At 32.2% G+C, this 16,783-nt stretch overlaps 1 protein-coding gene and 1 long non-coding RNA gene across 4 annotated transcripts in view; both read left to right on the forward strand.

Annotated features, from left to right (window-relative positions):
* Nucleotides 1-16,014, forward strand: part of LOC139516981 (DNA repair and recombination protein RAD54-like) — a 39,651-nt gene extending 23,637 nt beyond the window's left edge. For both annotated transcript variants that reach the window (XM_071307495.1, XM_071307504.1), the window contains exons 8-21: nt 782-829; nt 1,317-1,385; nt 1,767-1,860; nt 2,320-2,444; nt 3,411-3,561; nt 4,070-4,176; nt 4,588-4,660; nt 6,219-6,371; nt 8,019-8,129; nt 8,531-8,654; nt 9,279-9,357; nt 12,298-12,477; nt 13,959-14,122; nt 14,908-16,014. In XM_071307495.1, coding sequence (XP_071163596.1) covers nt 782-829; nt 1,317-1,385; nt 1,767-1,860; nt 2,320-2,444; nt 3,411-3,561; nt 4,070-4,176; nt 4,588-4,660; nt 6,219-6,371; nt 8,019-8,129; nt 8,531-8,654; nt 9,279-9,357; nt 12,298-12,477; nt 13,959-14,122; nt 14,908-15,109 — 1,680 coding nt within the window. In that variant the 3' untranslated portion in view covers nt 15,110-16,014. The remainder of the gene's footprint in view (nt 1-781; nt 830-1,316; nt 1,386-1,766; nt 1,861-2,319; nt 2,445-3,410; nt 3,562-4,069; nt 4,177-4,587; nt 4,661-6,218; nt 6,372-8,018; nt 8,130-8,530; nt 8,655-9,278; nt 9,358-12,297; nt 12,478-13,958; nt 14,123-14,907) is intronic.
* Nucleotides 1-16,783, forward strand: part of LOC139517135 (uncharacterized) — a 560,758-nt gene that overhangs the window by 212,306 nt on the left and 331,669 nt on the right. The gene's annotated exons all lie outside the window — the stretch shown is intronic.

Consider the following 16,783-nt stretch of genomic DNA (forward strand, 5'->3'; position numbering starts at 1 on the left):
GCAATGAAATATATAATAAAGTCACCTAAACAAATATTTTGTCACACTTCTCTTAGAAACTACCATACTGAATGACTTCATATTTAGTCAGCAGCTTGACAATGAATAGTTGTAACCAGTTAGCCCTTTTCTGATCAATCGGACACATATTTCTGTTTGTCAATATGTACTTGGAATTTTTCAATATGTTAAATGGACTTAAAACTTTAATTTTTTGCTTCACACTTATCTCAATTACTGACAGAATTACTATATATATAGTATGCAGCTTTTCAGTAATGAGTATTAGCACTTTTCTCTCAAATGCCTTTAATTTGAAATTTCAACATGTTGAATGAACTGTAATTTTTGTCCCACTTTGCTTAAGGACAACTGAAAAGAATGGATTCATATTTAGGCTGTTGTGTGTTGTAATGTATGAGTGCTTTTTTTGGATTGATCAGATAACCATTTAAAAAAAAAAACAATGTATGCATTCTGGCTTTAAATTAATTTACAGAATATGATTTATTGGTGAATACATTGGTGTGCATTTATTTTTGTGATATTTTAGGAAAGGCCAAAAATGTGAGATAAATTATTGTGATTTTAGGAAAATATGCATTCAGATTTATGTATTAAATTTCAGAATGCAAGTTATTATTGCTATACTCACCCAGTCAGATAAATCACAATAATAAAAATCATGCAATAATTTCTGAATTTTCAGTATTTCCCAAGAAAACTAAAATGTTGGTAAACTTATAAAGAAAAAAATCCAGATATTTTAATTTTATTTCAGGGTCTGGGGAAGACATTACAATGTATAACATTAATGTGGACATTATTGGTAAGTACTTATGTATGATATTAAATAAATATTGACAATTTTGGTAGATACAATATATAACATTAATAATTAATGTGGACATTATTGGTAGGTACAACATATGATAAATATTGTCATTTTTGGTAAGTACAATGTATGAATAAATGTGGACATTTTTAAAGGCCTTAAACACAATTCTGTAAGCATCCAAACACCTGGATCAGGGTCTTATTAATGGTATTTTTTAATATGTTTCAAGTTGTCTTTTAAAGATTGTTTAATACTTGAGCCCCATATTTGTACCAAATGTTAGGTTTCAGTCAAATTAAAATTTAAAAACCCACCTTGAAAGTGCTCTACTTTATTCAATAATAAGTCAAGTGAATTTGAAAATTGATAAAAAAAATTATCCTTTTAATGCTCTTGTGATGTTAGCGGACATTTTTAATTGCAGTTCTTTCAATTTATCTTTGTATCTTTAAAGATTTTAATCATTGTATCATTACAGAAACAAAGTCCAGATTGTTGTCCATATATAGACAAGGCAGTGGTGGTAGCACCTAGTAGTTTAGTCAAGGTAAAAATGAAAAATATGTTGGAAATATTTACTGCAAATAGAAGTAATCCATGTTCTTTTGTTTCCCATTTCATATCTTGTAAAAAAATGAAATCAGATGAAAATAAAAAAAAAAGTGTGGTATGACTGCCAATGAGATAACTATCCACCAAAGTTCAAATCAAGTGGCTGTAATCAATTACAGGCAACCACAAGGCCTGCAACAATGAGAAAAAAACAATACTGTATAGTCCACTTTAAAAGGCCCAGAGACGAAAAATATAAAATAATTTGCTTATTACTTGTTTTTATTTTAATTTGCTTTTCTGTTCTTGAATTACATGCTTGATAGGTATAGTGATATTTTTAAAAATATATTTAGGCACATGAATTATATTTCAGAATTGGTATAATGAAATATTTAAATGGTTAGGACAGAAGATAAACCCACTGGCCATTGATTCTGGTACCAAACAGGAAATAGATAGAAATCTAAGTACGAAAAGTTTACAGAAGTGCATATTCAATTTTTAAAGGATGTGCACAAGTTTGAAAATAGAAAAATATAAGGTTTTATTATTAAGTCTTTGATCTCAGAAATCTTAGCATCTTAGGCTTTGAAGTGTAGTTCCTATTGCAATGTTTGCCTTATTGTTTCAATTTTTCATTGCTTCAAAATTTAAAAAAAGAAGGTGTGGTATGCCAATGAGACAACACTTTACCAGAGACCAAATGACAGAAGTTAGCATTTTCAGGACACTGTATGGCTGCTATGGTATTTTCTCCAAAGAATTAATCACTTCCTGCATCTTTACATGTAGTTCAAAAGTTACACTCATTACTGCTAACTAAAACATGGGTTTATGTTCAAACTGTGATAATATTTTAAGCAGTTCATTACAATTATATCTTAATAATATTCAAACAAATGACATTTTAGTTTTATTTTTTACAGATCAGTTTATGTCGCAACATGGAAGAAGAAATCCTAATCCTATTCTTATTATATCATATGAGACATTTAGATTACATGCTCATGTGATGCATAAAGGTTCCGTAGGACTGGTTATATGTGACGAGGTAAGGAATCTGTAAGAGTTTATATCATATGAGACATTTAGATTACATGCTCATATGATGCATAAAGGTTCCGTAGGACTGGTTATATGTGACGAGGTAAGGAATCTGTAAGGGCTTATATCATATGAGACCTTTAGATTACATGCTCATGTGATGTATAAAGGTTCCGTAGGACTGGTTATATGTGACGAGGTAAGGAATCTGTAAGAGCTTATATCATATGAGACCTTTAGATTACATGCTCGTGTGATCCATAAAGGTTCCGTTGGACTGGTTATATGTGACAAGGTAAGGAATCTGTAAGAGCTTATATCATATGAGACCTTTAGATTCCATGCTCATGTGATGCATAAAGGTTCCATAGGACTGGTTATATGTGATAAGGTTAGGAATCTGTAAGAGCTTGTATCATATGAGACCTTTAGATTACATGCTCATGTGATGCATAAAGGTTCCGTAGGACTGGTTATATGTGACGAGGTAAGAAATCTGTAAGAGCTTATATCATATGAGACCTTTAGATTACATGCTTATGTGATGCATAAAGGATCCGTAGGACTGGTTATATGTGACAAGGTAAGGTATCTGTAAGAGCTTTTATCTTTTCTTCTAAAACTATAGAGCAAAAACTGGTCAGCCTTTAGTCAGAATAATGGGTTTCAATTACCGTGGCATGGTTCCTGTGGACTGTTACTTTTTAAACTAGCATGTAGAAATCTGAATTGTGTTGGTCTAGTACAATAGCAGGACTCATATTCATGCTATATTAACATTTCCTCGTCCTGAATATGCATTTAATTTGCAACTGGATGTTAAGTATCCATTTACTCGATTACAGGCTCATGTGATCTGTTTTTTTATGATGTCAGAGCTAAATTTACAGTAATTTTCCTCAAATTAACAAGGTCCCAAAAAGTTGCTTTCTCCTTTGTACAAAATAATTTAGTCTCATTTCTTAATTTTCAGGGTCACAGGTTGAAGAATTCAGAAAACCAGACATACCAAGCTTTGAATGGATTAAAAGCCAAGAGAAGAGTTTTACTGTCTGGAACACCTATACAGAATGATCTGTTAGAATACTTTAGTCTGGTACACTTTGTCAATGGTGGAATATTAGGTAAATGAGTATTTACATTTTTAGAAATTTTGGGGAAAATAATAGAGGGAAACAAGTTATTTATATATAATTTGGTTATTCTAATGCATATATAGAACTATGATATATAATGGGGAAAACAAAAAAAAAGTTTGTCAAATATCACTGCTGATGGTAATTTTTTTTTTGTCAAAGCTGAAATTGTTCTTTATATTGCATGTCAGTAAACAGGGTAAAATGTTTCACAAAATTCTGTAGCCTACAGATAATAAAAATGTTTTCAAGTTTAATAAATATGAATGTTAGCCTCATTAATATCAGTCACTTTTGTATTCTACAAGTTTGGTTTAAATGGCCTGTAAATTACAGATAAGGAAAACTATCAACCTTTTTAATTAAATTCACAAAAAATTGTAATCATTTTCTAAGATACTTCTTAAACAAAAAATGGAAGAATATCCCTTGTATCTGAAATAAGAAACTTGTGAAAAAATTGTGTCAAGTAGTAATAAACTATGTTGAATAATAGGTACAGCACAGGAATTCAAAAGGAAGTTTGAGACACCAATATTAAGAGGAAGAGATGCAAGCTCAACTGATGCTGAACATAAGAAAGGACAAGAAAGGCTCCAAGAGGTAATAAAGGAGACTGATTTCATGACCTTTGGTAGGTCAGCTTTCAGAAAAGAAATAGTGTCTAGACATGGAAACATCAATAATATGGAAAAGTGTATTGTTAAAGCTCTCATGTTTACAAACTCCAAATTTTTATGAAACTTATATCATAGGTTTATATCAGCAATGACTTTGCAAAATCAAGAAACAGAGCTGATAAATTATTTGTAAAAGAGCAATGTACCTTGGAATATTAAGAAATTGCATTGCATTTTTTCTCAAGCCTTCATTTCTCCCAAGATATTTATGAAAAGGTTTTTCAAGAAAGAAAAAAAGAGATTTTGTTTTTAGTTATTGCCCTTGGACCAAGATTTTTAACAAGATAGAACATAAGAAAGTAATCTATAAATTTCATTTGTATTGTATTTTTAGCTGGCCTCAATAGTTAATAAATGCATCATTAGAAGAACACAGGCTTTACTTACCAGATATTTACCTGTGAAAGGTAAGTTACTTATTAGAATTTGTCAATCACTCCTTTATGTGACATACCAGTTTTCTGTTTTATTTTGCACTCTAAAACTAGAGTAAAAATTTCTTTTTCATAACCTTGAAATTTCGAGTAGAAATGATATAACTATCAAAATAAGGAGATGTGGTATACTTGCCAATGAGACAAATATCACTGAGAGTATACATGACATGCATGTAAGCAACTAAAGATCACTGTATGTCCTTTAACAATGAGCAAAATCCATACGGTTTAGTTATCTATTAAGGGCTTGACTTGAAAAAATGTGAAATAGAATAGCCTATATAGCTAGCAATGATGGTTAAACGTCTAAACATTTATTCAGTTAAATTTATAGAGGATTAAAGTCATTGAAGTAACAACTCAACAAATCAAAACAACTCAGTATTATTATATCTTGTATATTAAAGCCTTCATTATTTTGAGTAAACACATATTATTGTCGAGCCTGCAACTTTTGTTGCAGAAAGCTCGACATAGGGATAGTGATCCGGCGGCGGCGTTAGCTAACTTCTTAAAAGGTTTATATTTTAGAAGGTGAAAGACCTGGATGCTTCATACTTTGTATATAGATGCCTCATGTTACGAAGTTTCCGTCAGTCACATGTCCAATGTCCTTGACCTCATTTTCATGGTTCAGTGACCACTTGAAAAAAAAGTTCAGAATTTTTGTAATGTTGAATTCTCTCTTATTATAAGTAATAGGATAACTATATTTGGTATGTGCATACCTTGCAAGGTCCTCATGCCCGTCAGACAGTTTTCACTTGTCCTCGACCTCATTTCATGGATCAGTGAACAAGGTTAAGTTTTGGTGGTCAAGTCCATATCTCAGATACTATAAGCAATAGGGCTAGTATATTTGGTGTATGGAAGGACTGGAAGGTGTACATGTCCAACTGGCAGGTGTCATCTGACCTTGACCTCATTTTCATGGTTCAGTGGTTATAGTTAAGTTTTTGTGTTTTGGTCTGTTTTTCTCATACTTTATGCAATAGGTCTACTATATTTGTTGTATGGAATGATTGTAAGGTGTGCATGTCTAGCGGGCAGATGTCATCTGACCTTGACCTCATTTTCATGGTTCAGTGGTCAAAGTTAAGTTTTTAAGTTTTGGTCTTTTTATCTAATATTATATGTCAAAGGTCAGCTATATTTGGTGTATGGAAATATATTACGATCTATATGTCAGTCCCGCAGGTTTATTTGACCATGACCTCAATTGCACGGTTCAATGCACAGTGTTAAGTTTTTGTGTTTTGGTCTATTTTTCTTAAATTATAAGTAATAGGTCAACTATATTTGTTGTATGGAAGCTTTGTTAGCTGTACATGTCTGCCTGGCATGGTTCATCTGACCTTGACCTCATTTTCATGGTTCATTGGTCTTTGTTTAGCTATCTTGGTTAATGTTAAGTTTATGTGACAGTTGTAATAAAGCTTTATACTTAGGACTTTCAACATAATATCAATGATTAGTAAAGAAGGCGAGACATTTCAGTGTGTGCACTCTTGTATTATATTATTTTCAGTTGAACAGATAGTATGCTGTAACCTGACACCCCTCCAGTCACAACTCTATAAAATGTTGGTCAGATCAAAATCCTCTGATATACAAGTGGATGGTGACAAAGTAACTGGAAGTAGTTTGTCATTTATTACACAGCTCAAGAAATTATGTAATCGTAAGTATTCTTAGCCTGAAATTGAAATAAAAAGATATTGAAATTATTAACATCAATTTTGTTATAGTTTATTATGTATTTCAAAGATTATAATTTTATTTTCCCCAATTTAAGAATTGTTTACAGTCAAATCTGCTATAACGTCAACTCTATTACATGAAAACCTGTCTTGTTAGTTAATTTTATTTATGCCCTGCTACTGAAATGCCATTTTGCCTCTTTTATATGGTTAGTTTTCTCTGGTCCTTACGGTGACCTCTGTACATAGGTTTGATTGTATTTATAGTCAGAGATATTTTGAAGTCAGTGAAAATATGCAAAACAATGTATCTCTCAGTTAACTAATTCTTGTTGATCACTGACAAACGTGCTTTAATAATTTCTTTCTTACCTTTTTTACTTCTCAGTCTAAAATTTGAATGCAGTTTTAACAAAGTATATCCAACAAAAGGATTTATGATTTTGCACCACAACTGCCCTTGCCAGCAGTCAAATGGTTTCACCTTTTGTATGATTTCTTAGAAATGTGCATTCAACAATTTGTTTGCACAGAGGGCATTTGTGTCGAACCAACACATGTAGAGTGGGGCGCTCATATTCGCCGTGGACACTATTTCGCAGTTTTATGATTGTGAGGTGTAAAAACTTCAAAGGATGGTTGAAATGGAAGAAATATGCCGGTAAATTATATTTTATTAAATTTCGGCACTTACCGCAAAGGACCGAAAAACGGACAACGATTTTCAGCCAACTTCCTGAATGAAAAAAACGATTTAAAAGAAGTATTTCTTAGTAATTCTTTGACTGGTTGCCCTAAACTTCAGGTTTTTTTTACACCTTTCAAATGTCTACTATTCTTCTATAATGAAATTTATTTGATAAATATTGTTTAAAGCTGCAGTTATTTGGTTTAAATTAGATGTGTAAAAACGGTGAATATATGTCCCCCGTTGACAAAACATTAGGAAATTTCAAACACCCTTTAATCCAACTTTTGAGATGATTTTTCTCAAAACAAACACGTTTTAAAGCTAAGAATATTTTGCATGTGAAGTTATCTTCATATAGAAATATCAGTATACTTCAAAAACATAAAGACCTGAACATAAACCGAAGAAAACATGGAAAGATATGGCGAAAATGAGCACCCCACTCTAGTGTAATATTAAATTTAGATTAAGAAGAATAAAAGAAATTAATTTATAAATTAAATGTGCTGTTAAAAGATTTTTTGTTTTCTCTAAAGTTTTTGGTCTCAAAAAACATTATTTTTCTGACCTTTTGATATGTCACTAGTAAAAAAAATTTCAACTCTCCAATATTTAGTCATCAATAAATTAATTATACCCCCACTCTAGAAGAAGGAGCCATATTGAAATCACTTTGTCCATTTATATGTCTATCTGTCTGTGCAATAGGATATTCAGACCAATTTGCTCAGGTACTTCTGAAAAGAAAGATTCCATATTTGGTCAGTAGCTTGACAGTAGTGAGTCCTAATGTGTAAGCACTTTTCTGATCTGTTAGGCCATTCTCAGAATTTTTCAAAATGTTGAAAAAAACTTGTTTGTTACACATTTCTCTAATACTACTGAACAAGATGACTTCAAATTCTGTTTTGAAAGAAATAATTTCTCACTCTTTCAGATCCTGATTTGATATATGAAAAATGTTTACAAGAAGCTGAAGGGTTTGAAGGGACGTTGGATGTTTTCCCTGCTGGACATAATTTAAAGACTCTTAAACCTGAATTATCTGGTAAGACAGGATTCATAGAATTATGTAACAAAAAATAATTCCGGTTCAAATGCCTCTTTTGAGATTTAGATTATTTAGTTAATGAGAAATGTTTGTAACAACTTAAGAAGCAATCTAAACCCATCTTGATTAAATGTTTATACTTCCATTGAATCCCAACGCAACAAAAATCCTTTCTGGGCCAATTAAGAAAACTACAGGGTAGAAATAGTTATGTTATTTAAATCACTTTTGAATTTAAAAGCATTTAAATGCCTGTAAGAGCCTAACCCAGGTGGTATAGGACACATCAATTCAATATTTTTGTTGTTCCTTTATCCAATAAAATCTATAAATTTACATAGCTTTCTATATTAAAAATTTGCTCTTAGTATTTCATTGTCAACTTTTGTTCTTTTCAGGTAAATTTTTGGTTCTGGATTGCATGTTAGCATTAATAAAGACCACAACAAGTGATAAAGTGGTGTTAGTATCTAACTATACACAAACATTAGATCTGTGTGAGAAGTTGTTCAGACAAAGAGGGTAAGTTTGATATGTAGCAATGGACCTATCCAGCATATATTAATGAAATCTATGTCCTTGATAACTCTATCACATGAATACAGAAAAGAGTTGATGATTGTTTTTTTCAAAGAATTTTCTTTGGGCTCACTCTGACCCAATAAGGTAGCAGAAATAAATTTTACACATGTCCATATGGGATATATATTTATAGCTATTTTTCAAAATTTTCCTTTAATCTTACTGATAATTTCCTTTCCCAGCACAGTAGAGTGATATGAAAAACTATCGTTAGAAATAAGGGTGCACATGCATGTTGTCAATGAAATTTACAATGTTGTCATAGGTGAAATAGCGATAAATAGATTATCATTGGTCATCTCAACTCAATTGCTTTTCTCATTTTTGCCATACTGGCTCAAGGTAGAAAATCAATCTCGTTTAGATGATCAACAATATTACCTTTTTATAGATTTGAGAAATTTATTACTTGTTCTGATCTCACAAATTGATATAATAATTGTTGTTGAACATACAAAATAATCAGCTTGTCATTAATGAATAGTTTAACTTTCACAAAATCTTCTGTATTATCTCACATAATTTACAGCTTATATCTGTATATGAAACTTTTATGTTTTATAGGTATTTGTTTGTAAGGCTAGATGGTACTATGTCAATTAAGAAGAGAGCTAAAATTGTGGAGAAATTTAACAACCCATCAGTAAGTGCTTTTGTACAATTTTATATTTATACCCCCGCTTTGAAAAAAAGGGGGGTATACTGTTTTACCTCTGTCCGTCAGTCCGTCCGTCCCATGAATATTTTTCGTCACATTTTTCTCAGGAACTACACTACCAGGATTTCTGAAATTTGGTTTCAGGCTTGATATAAGTCAGCTATACTGTGTGATGCGTTTTCAGATTCATCACTCGACAACTTCCTGTTTACCGAACACTTGTATGATTTTACACATGATAGCCAAGTTGAAAATTTTCGTCACATTTTTCTCAGGAACTTTAATACTAGGATTTTTGAAATTTGGTTTCAGGGTTTATATAAGTCAGCTATACCGTGTGATGCGTTTTCAGATTCATCACTTGACAACTTCCTGTTTACCGAACACTTGTATGATTTTACACATGATAGCCAAGTTGAAAATTTTCGTCACAATTTTCTCAGGAACTACAATACAAGGATTTTTGAAATTTGGTTTCAGGGTTTATATAAGTCAGCTATACCGTGTGATGCGTTTTCAGATTCATCACTTGACAACTTCCTGTTTACCGAACACTTGTATGATTTTACCCAAGATAGCCAAGTTAAAAATTTTCGTCACAATTTCTCAGGAACAACAATACAAGGATTTCTGAAATTTGGTTTTAAGGTTTATATAAGTCAGCTATACCGTTTGATGTGTTTTCAGAGTCATCACTCAATAACTTCCTGTTTACCGAACACTTGCATATTTTTACACTATTAATATTATCCACTTGCGGCGGGGGTATCATCTGAGCAGTAGCTCGCAGTTTCACTTGTTGAATTTGTTTTAAAATAAAATTTGTAAGGGTTCCGCGGAACCCAGTGTCTCACCTACTTTTGCTGTATATCGCAGGCTTAACAAAAATGAGGAAAAAAATCAATAAAAATATTCCTCTTGATACTATCTTTTGATTGTAAGAAGCTTCTGTCCAAGTTTGGTAAAAATCCAGGATAGTTTATGAATCTAATAAATGTTTTAAAAACTTTAACTGCAGACTGTATGTAATGTTAACTGGAAGAAAAACTAAGTCCATTTATAAGTAAAATACAGATACACAGGTACAAAATATTAACAAAATTTTCTTCTAGATACTAGCTTTTGATCATAAACAAGCTTCTGTCCAAGTTTGGTACAAATTTAAAATAGTATAAGAAATTAAGTTATTATTTTTTTTTTTGATTTAACCACAGAGTGCATGAATGTGTTGTTTCCTGGCAGAAAATCTAAGTCCATTTAAAAGTAAAATACGGAAAAAATGAATTTATTTTTTTACAAAATTTACTTCTGGATACTATCTTATGATCATAAACAAGCTTCTGTCCAAGTTTGGTGCAAACCCAGGATAGTTTGAGAAAGTTATTAAATTTTTAAAAACTTTAACCACAGAGTGAATGTAATGTTTCCCTGCAGAAAAACTAAGTCCATTTATAAGTAAAATACAGAAAAAAGGAATTTTATTTTTGCAAACTTTACTTCTGGATACTATCTTATGATCATAAACAAGCTTCTGTCCAAGTTTGGTAGAAATCCAGTATAGTTTAAGAAAGTTATTCAAATTTTAAAAACTTTAACCACAGAGTAATTGTAATGTTTCCCTGCAGAAAAACTAAGTCCATTTATATAAAATACAGAAAAAATGGAATTTTATTTTTACAAAATTTACTTCTGGATACTATCTGATGATCCTAAACAAGCTTCTGTCCAAGTTTGGTAGAAATCCAGTATAGTTTGAGAAAGTTATTAAAATTTCAAAAACTTTAACCACAGAGTGAATATTTGTGGACGCCGCCGACGACTACGGAATGTAGGATCGCTTAGTCTCGCTTTTTCGACTAAAGTCGAAGGCTCGACAAAAATCAGTGATACATTTAAGTAATGATTTATATTAGCTCACCTGGCCCAAAGGGCCAAGTGAGCTTTTCTCATCACTTGGCGTCCGTCGTCGTCGTTAACTTTTTACATTTTTAACTTCTTCTAGAGAACCACTGAATGGCATGAAACCAAACATGGCATGAATGTTCCTTATGAGGTGCTGACCAAGTGTTGTTATTTTGTAGCCGATCAATCTTCCAAGATGGTCCCCAGCGGAGGACTTAGTTTAACATAGGACCCTATGGGAAATGCATACAAATGACTTCTTTTAGAGAACCATTGAATGGAATGAAACCAAACATAGCATGAATGTTCTAATGAGGTGCTGACCAAGTGTTGTTACTTTGTAGCCGATCCATTATCAAAGATGGCCCCCAGCAGGAGACTTAGTTTAACATAGGACCCTACGGGAATTTCATACAAAAGACTTCTTTTAGAGAACCACTGAATGGAATAAAACCAAACATAGCATGAATGTTCCTTATGAGGTGCTGACCAAGTGTTGTTACTTTGTAGCCGATCCATCATCCAAGATGGCCCCCAGCAGTGGACTTAGTTTAACATAGGACCCTACGGGAATTTCATACAAATGACTTCTTTTAGAGAACCACTGAATGGAATGAAACCAAACATAGCATGTGTGTTCCTTATGAGCTGCTGACCAAGTGTTGTTACTTTGTAGCCAATCCATCATCCAAGATGGCCGCCAACGGGGGACTTAGTTTAACATAGGACCCTATGGAAAATACATAGAAATTTCTTCTTTTAGAGAACCACTGAATTGAATGAAACCAAACATGTGTGTTCCTTTCCTTTTGAGGTGCTGGCCAAGTGTTGTTTCTTTGTAGCCAAATTTTATCTTTTTTATATAATTTCAAAAACGCAAGAAAAGTCAGGTGAGAGATACAGGCTCTTGAGAGCCTCTAGTTTTATTTATCTGCAGTTTCACTTTTTTTATTTTTCTTGAGTATCAAGATTTATTTCTTGACATGTCTATTATGTAGTATTGTGATCTTTTTATTTGTACAGAGTCCAGAATATATATTTATGTTGAGTAGTAAAGCGGGTGGTTGTGGTCTAAATTTAATTGGTGCTAATAGATTGGTGATGTTTGATCCAGACTGGAACCCTGCCAATGATGATCAGGCCATGGCAAGATGTTGGAGAGATGGACAGAAAAAACAGTGTTTTATATACAGATTGATAGCTGTAAGTATAACTACTTCTATTTATCATATAGAATTGAGATGGGCAATTCGGAATGTGTCCAAGAGACAACAATTCAACCAAAGACTAGAAAACTGCCCATAAATAGATATAGGAAGATGTGGTGTGATTGCCAATGAGACAACTCTCCATCCAAATATCAATTTATAAAAGTAAACCAAAAAGTAAACCATTATAGGTCAATGAACAGCTTTCAACACAGAGCCTTGGCTCACACCAAACAACAAGCTATAAAGGGCCCCAAAATTACTAGTGTAAAACCATTCAAATGGGAAAACCAACGGTCTAATCTATATAAAAAACAAGAAACGAGAAACACTTATAAATTACATAAACAAACAACAACTACTGTACATCAGATTCCTGACGTTTATGCAATAATACTGACAAAAATATATTATGTGAATAAGAAGGAATTAATTTATAAAATTGTATTGACAAATAATTTTCTATGTCAAATGACCTTATCAATCTTCTTTGTCTTCAAGAATCTGAGTTCTTTGTGTGTTAAACTGTTATCCTACTCTTCTTCAGCTAAACTCAAAAGTGTAGGCATAAAAAGTACTGCTTATTTTATGATATCTTTGCTTGCTCATTATTTTTTTCCCTGTGAATAAAGAGCAGTAGTATTGATAGATGATTTTTAACAGGATTTTTGTGACAAAAATGTTGGTTATTGATTTGGGGATGTACGGCGGGCAGCCGGGCGGTCGGTCAGTTGTGCGGGCGGCAACCAAATGTTGTCCATGCATTTACTCATGAACCATTCAACCAAAGCTTTTACAATTTTAATATGTTGTTACTGACAACAAAATGAAGGTCAAGTTCAATAATGACAATTTTTGACTTTTACCGTTCAGGAGTTATGGTTCTTGAAAGATAGAAAAATGGCATTTCAAGTCGTGTCCATGCATTTACGCATAAACTGTTCAACCAAAGCTTCCCAAATTTTAATATGTTGTTACTGATGACAAAATGGAGGTCAAGTGCAATAACGAGGATTTTGACTTTTACCGTTCAGGAGTTATGGTTGTTGAAAGATAGAAAAATGGCTTTTCCAGTCGTGTCTGTGCAATTACTCATGAACTGTTCAACCAAAGCTTTTCAAATTTTAATATGTTGTTACTGATGACAAAATGGAGGTCAAGTTCAATAATGTCGATTTTGACTTTTACCGTTCAGGAGTTATGGTTCTTGAAAGAGCGAAAAATGGTGTTTCCATTCATGTTGTTGCATTTACTCATGAACCATTCAACCTAAGCTTTTTAAATTTTAATATGTTAATACTGATGACAAAATGGAGGTCAAATTTGATATTGACGATTTTCACTTTCACCGTTCATCAGTTGTGGTTTTTGTGATATTGGCAGGACACAAATAAATGTTAATAAATCTGGTTTGCTGTTGTTGTGACAGCCTCTTGTATATCTATAGTATTGATGTAAATACTTTTATTATTACAGACTGGGACAATTGAAGAGAAAATTTTCCAGAGGCAGGCCCACAAAAAAGCATTAAGCAGTTGTGTTGTAGATAAAGAAGAAGATGTAGAAAAACATTTTAGTCGTGATGAATTAAAGGACTTGTTCCGTCTTAATGAAGAAACTATCAGTGATACACATGACAAGTAAGATTGCTTATGCTTCTTTAGAACCTCTTTCATTTATTTAAGGTAACTGCTAATCTGTTCAGAGTAGTATGAAGACTTTAACTTGTTTTAGAAAAAATCTTGTTTAGTATGAGATGTTTAATTGAGTTGAGCACTATCATTTACACTTTTAAGAAGCTTGACGGGTCCTTCTCAAAATATTGTCACTGTGGATAAGCCTTATATAGGTTGATACATCAATACTATGTATCATGTAACAAATTTTCTTTCCTTCTTTCCATGAAATAATACATATCCCGTACTACACTAGACAGTTATTACCTTAGAGTTATTTCTCTTACCTCTGGATTTTATTTGAATAAACTAATTTTATCTGTAACTGTTTGATTTGTAATCAGGTAAAATGTTCAGGTAATTTTCTTTGGGTTACTTAATAAAATAAAATTGTGAATGGAAATGGGGAATGTGTCAAAGATAAAATATCTAGGTCAAAGAGCAGAAAACAGCCCAAGGCCACCAATGAGTGTTCTACATAGCGAGAAAATTGCACATTAGCCCAAAGACAAATGATAGATGACTTGAACATTTGGAGTTCACTCATATTCACTATATCCCGGAAAATTGTTATCCCATGACTAATAATAACTTCGCCATAGGTCAAAAATATTTGGTGTATGGAAGGATTGTAAGGTGTGCATGTCAGTCTGGTAGTGTTCACAAGTCTTGACCTCATTCTCAAAAATTTAAGCGTGTGACCTCTTGTGTAAATAACTAATGTTTAAAAAACTTATTTTCTCTTCCAGAATCAAATGTAGGAGGTGTGTAAATAATATCCAGGTGAGACCTCCACCTGAGGATTCTGATTGTACCTCTGATCTGTCTCAATGGTATCACTGTGCTGATAAGAAAGGACTTGTTGATGTCATGTTAAAAGGTGCCTGGGACTCAGCTGTCTCATTTACATTTCACCATAGATCTCATGAGGAACAAAGACAAACTGTGTAGCACCAGATTATAAGTTTAATGAGAAAGGGCATGTGAATATGGTGTTTAAAGGAGTGTTGAAATGCATTGTCAGCAGGAACTTTAAGAAATGAGTCCTAACTGCCTGACAGGCTGGTGGTGTCTGTGGTATTGAAATTATTTGTGTCATTAGAAAAGGCATGTGAATATGATATGGAAATGTGTGCTAAAATGAATTGCAACACAAATTAAAGAAAATAGTGTCTGAACTGCAGATACAGTCATGGCATTGTTATTATTAAATCAATGTGAAAGGACTATGGTATAAGAAGGAAAGAATTACAGAATCAATTATGTGTCTTCATGTGATAAAATGCTACTAATGAGGGTGGTACAGTTGCATTAGTAGTATGTTTGAATGAAAGATGGAAGTAAAAAACACTGTTGTTAGTAGTATGTTTGAATGAAAGATGGAAATAAAAAACACTGTTGTTAGTAGTATGTTTGAATGAAAGATGGAAATAAAAAACACTGTTGTTAGTAGTATGTTTGAATGAAAGATGGAATTAAACAACACTGTTGTTAGTAGTATGTTTGAATGAAAGGTGGAAATAAAACAACACTGCTTATATTTTTCACTTTTGGTAATATATTATTACAATACAGCAGATATGTTTTGAATGAGACATAAATTACTTGTGCCATTGTCTATATTTTACAGTATTTATGAAAAATCATATCCAATTTAAGTGAAAAAAGTATTTTATAAAAAAAGATGTTAATAATATATGCCTCCACCTAACAGGGTCAAAAGCATATGTGTGCTCATGGCTGTCTGTCTATCACTCACACTTTTGATTTTAGAACATTTATTAAAGGTCAGTGTGAGCAGAATTTTTAACTTTTTAGTGGATGCTTTTATAGATAATAAAACACAGGTATTTGTATTTGCTTTTTGATTTAATGGTTCCTGTGCAAGTTTTATGTATCTGACCTCAATGTCATAAACATTGTTCAGTGACTGCTTGAAAAAAATTGTTAAGTAAATTTCTCACGTATAATATGTAACAGGATAAGTATATTTGGTTTATGTGTTCTTTGCAATGTCTACATGTCCATCAAGTAGGTCTCACCTGACCTCCACTTCATTTCATGGTTCAGTTATCAAGTCTGTTTCATAACTATAAGCATGATGTCAAATATTTGGTATATTGAATGATTGTAAGGTGTTTATTTCCAACTAGCAGGTTTCATTTGACCTTGAACTTAATTTCATGGTTCATTGGAAAATGTTTAGTTTTGTGGTTTTGTCTATTTTCCCGGTACAAAAAAAGTAATAATTCAATTATATTTAGTTTATGAATCTATTGTAAGGTGCACATGTCTATTTTGCAGGGTTCATGACCTTGACCTCATTTTTATGGTTCATTGGACATTGATTATTGTATGTTCTTTTATGTACTTTTTGTTTGTATACTGATGGAGATAAAAAAAAAAAAAAAACAAGAGGAAGGAACAAGATTTCAGAAAACTAGTCTACCCTTTCCATGTTAAAGTGACTCAAAAACAACAGTAACCCCTAAAAGGTTGCATTTTGTCTGATCTTAATTGTATTTGTCCTACAAATGTAAATCTTTTCATTATATATTGGTTGATGAACTTTGGAGTATACTTCATAAACAATATTGGAAGTTGCGATTTGATGCAATTCTAAAA

This window comes from Mytilus edulis, chromosome 1, assembly GCF_963676685.1.
Source record: "Mytilus edulis chromosome 1, xbMytEdul2.2, whole genome shotgun sequence".
Classification (NCBI taxonomy): domain Eukaryota; kingdom Metazoa; phylum Mollusca; class Bivalvia; order Mytilida; family Mytilidae; genus Mytilus; species Mytilus edulis.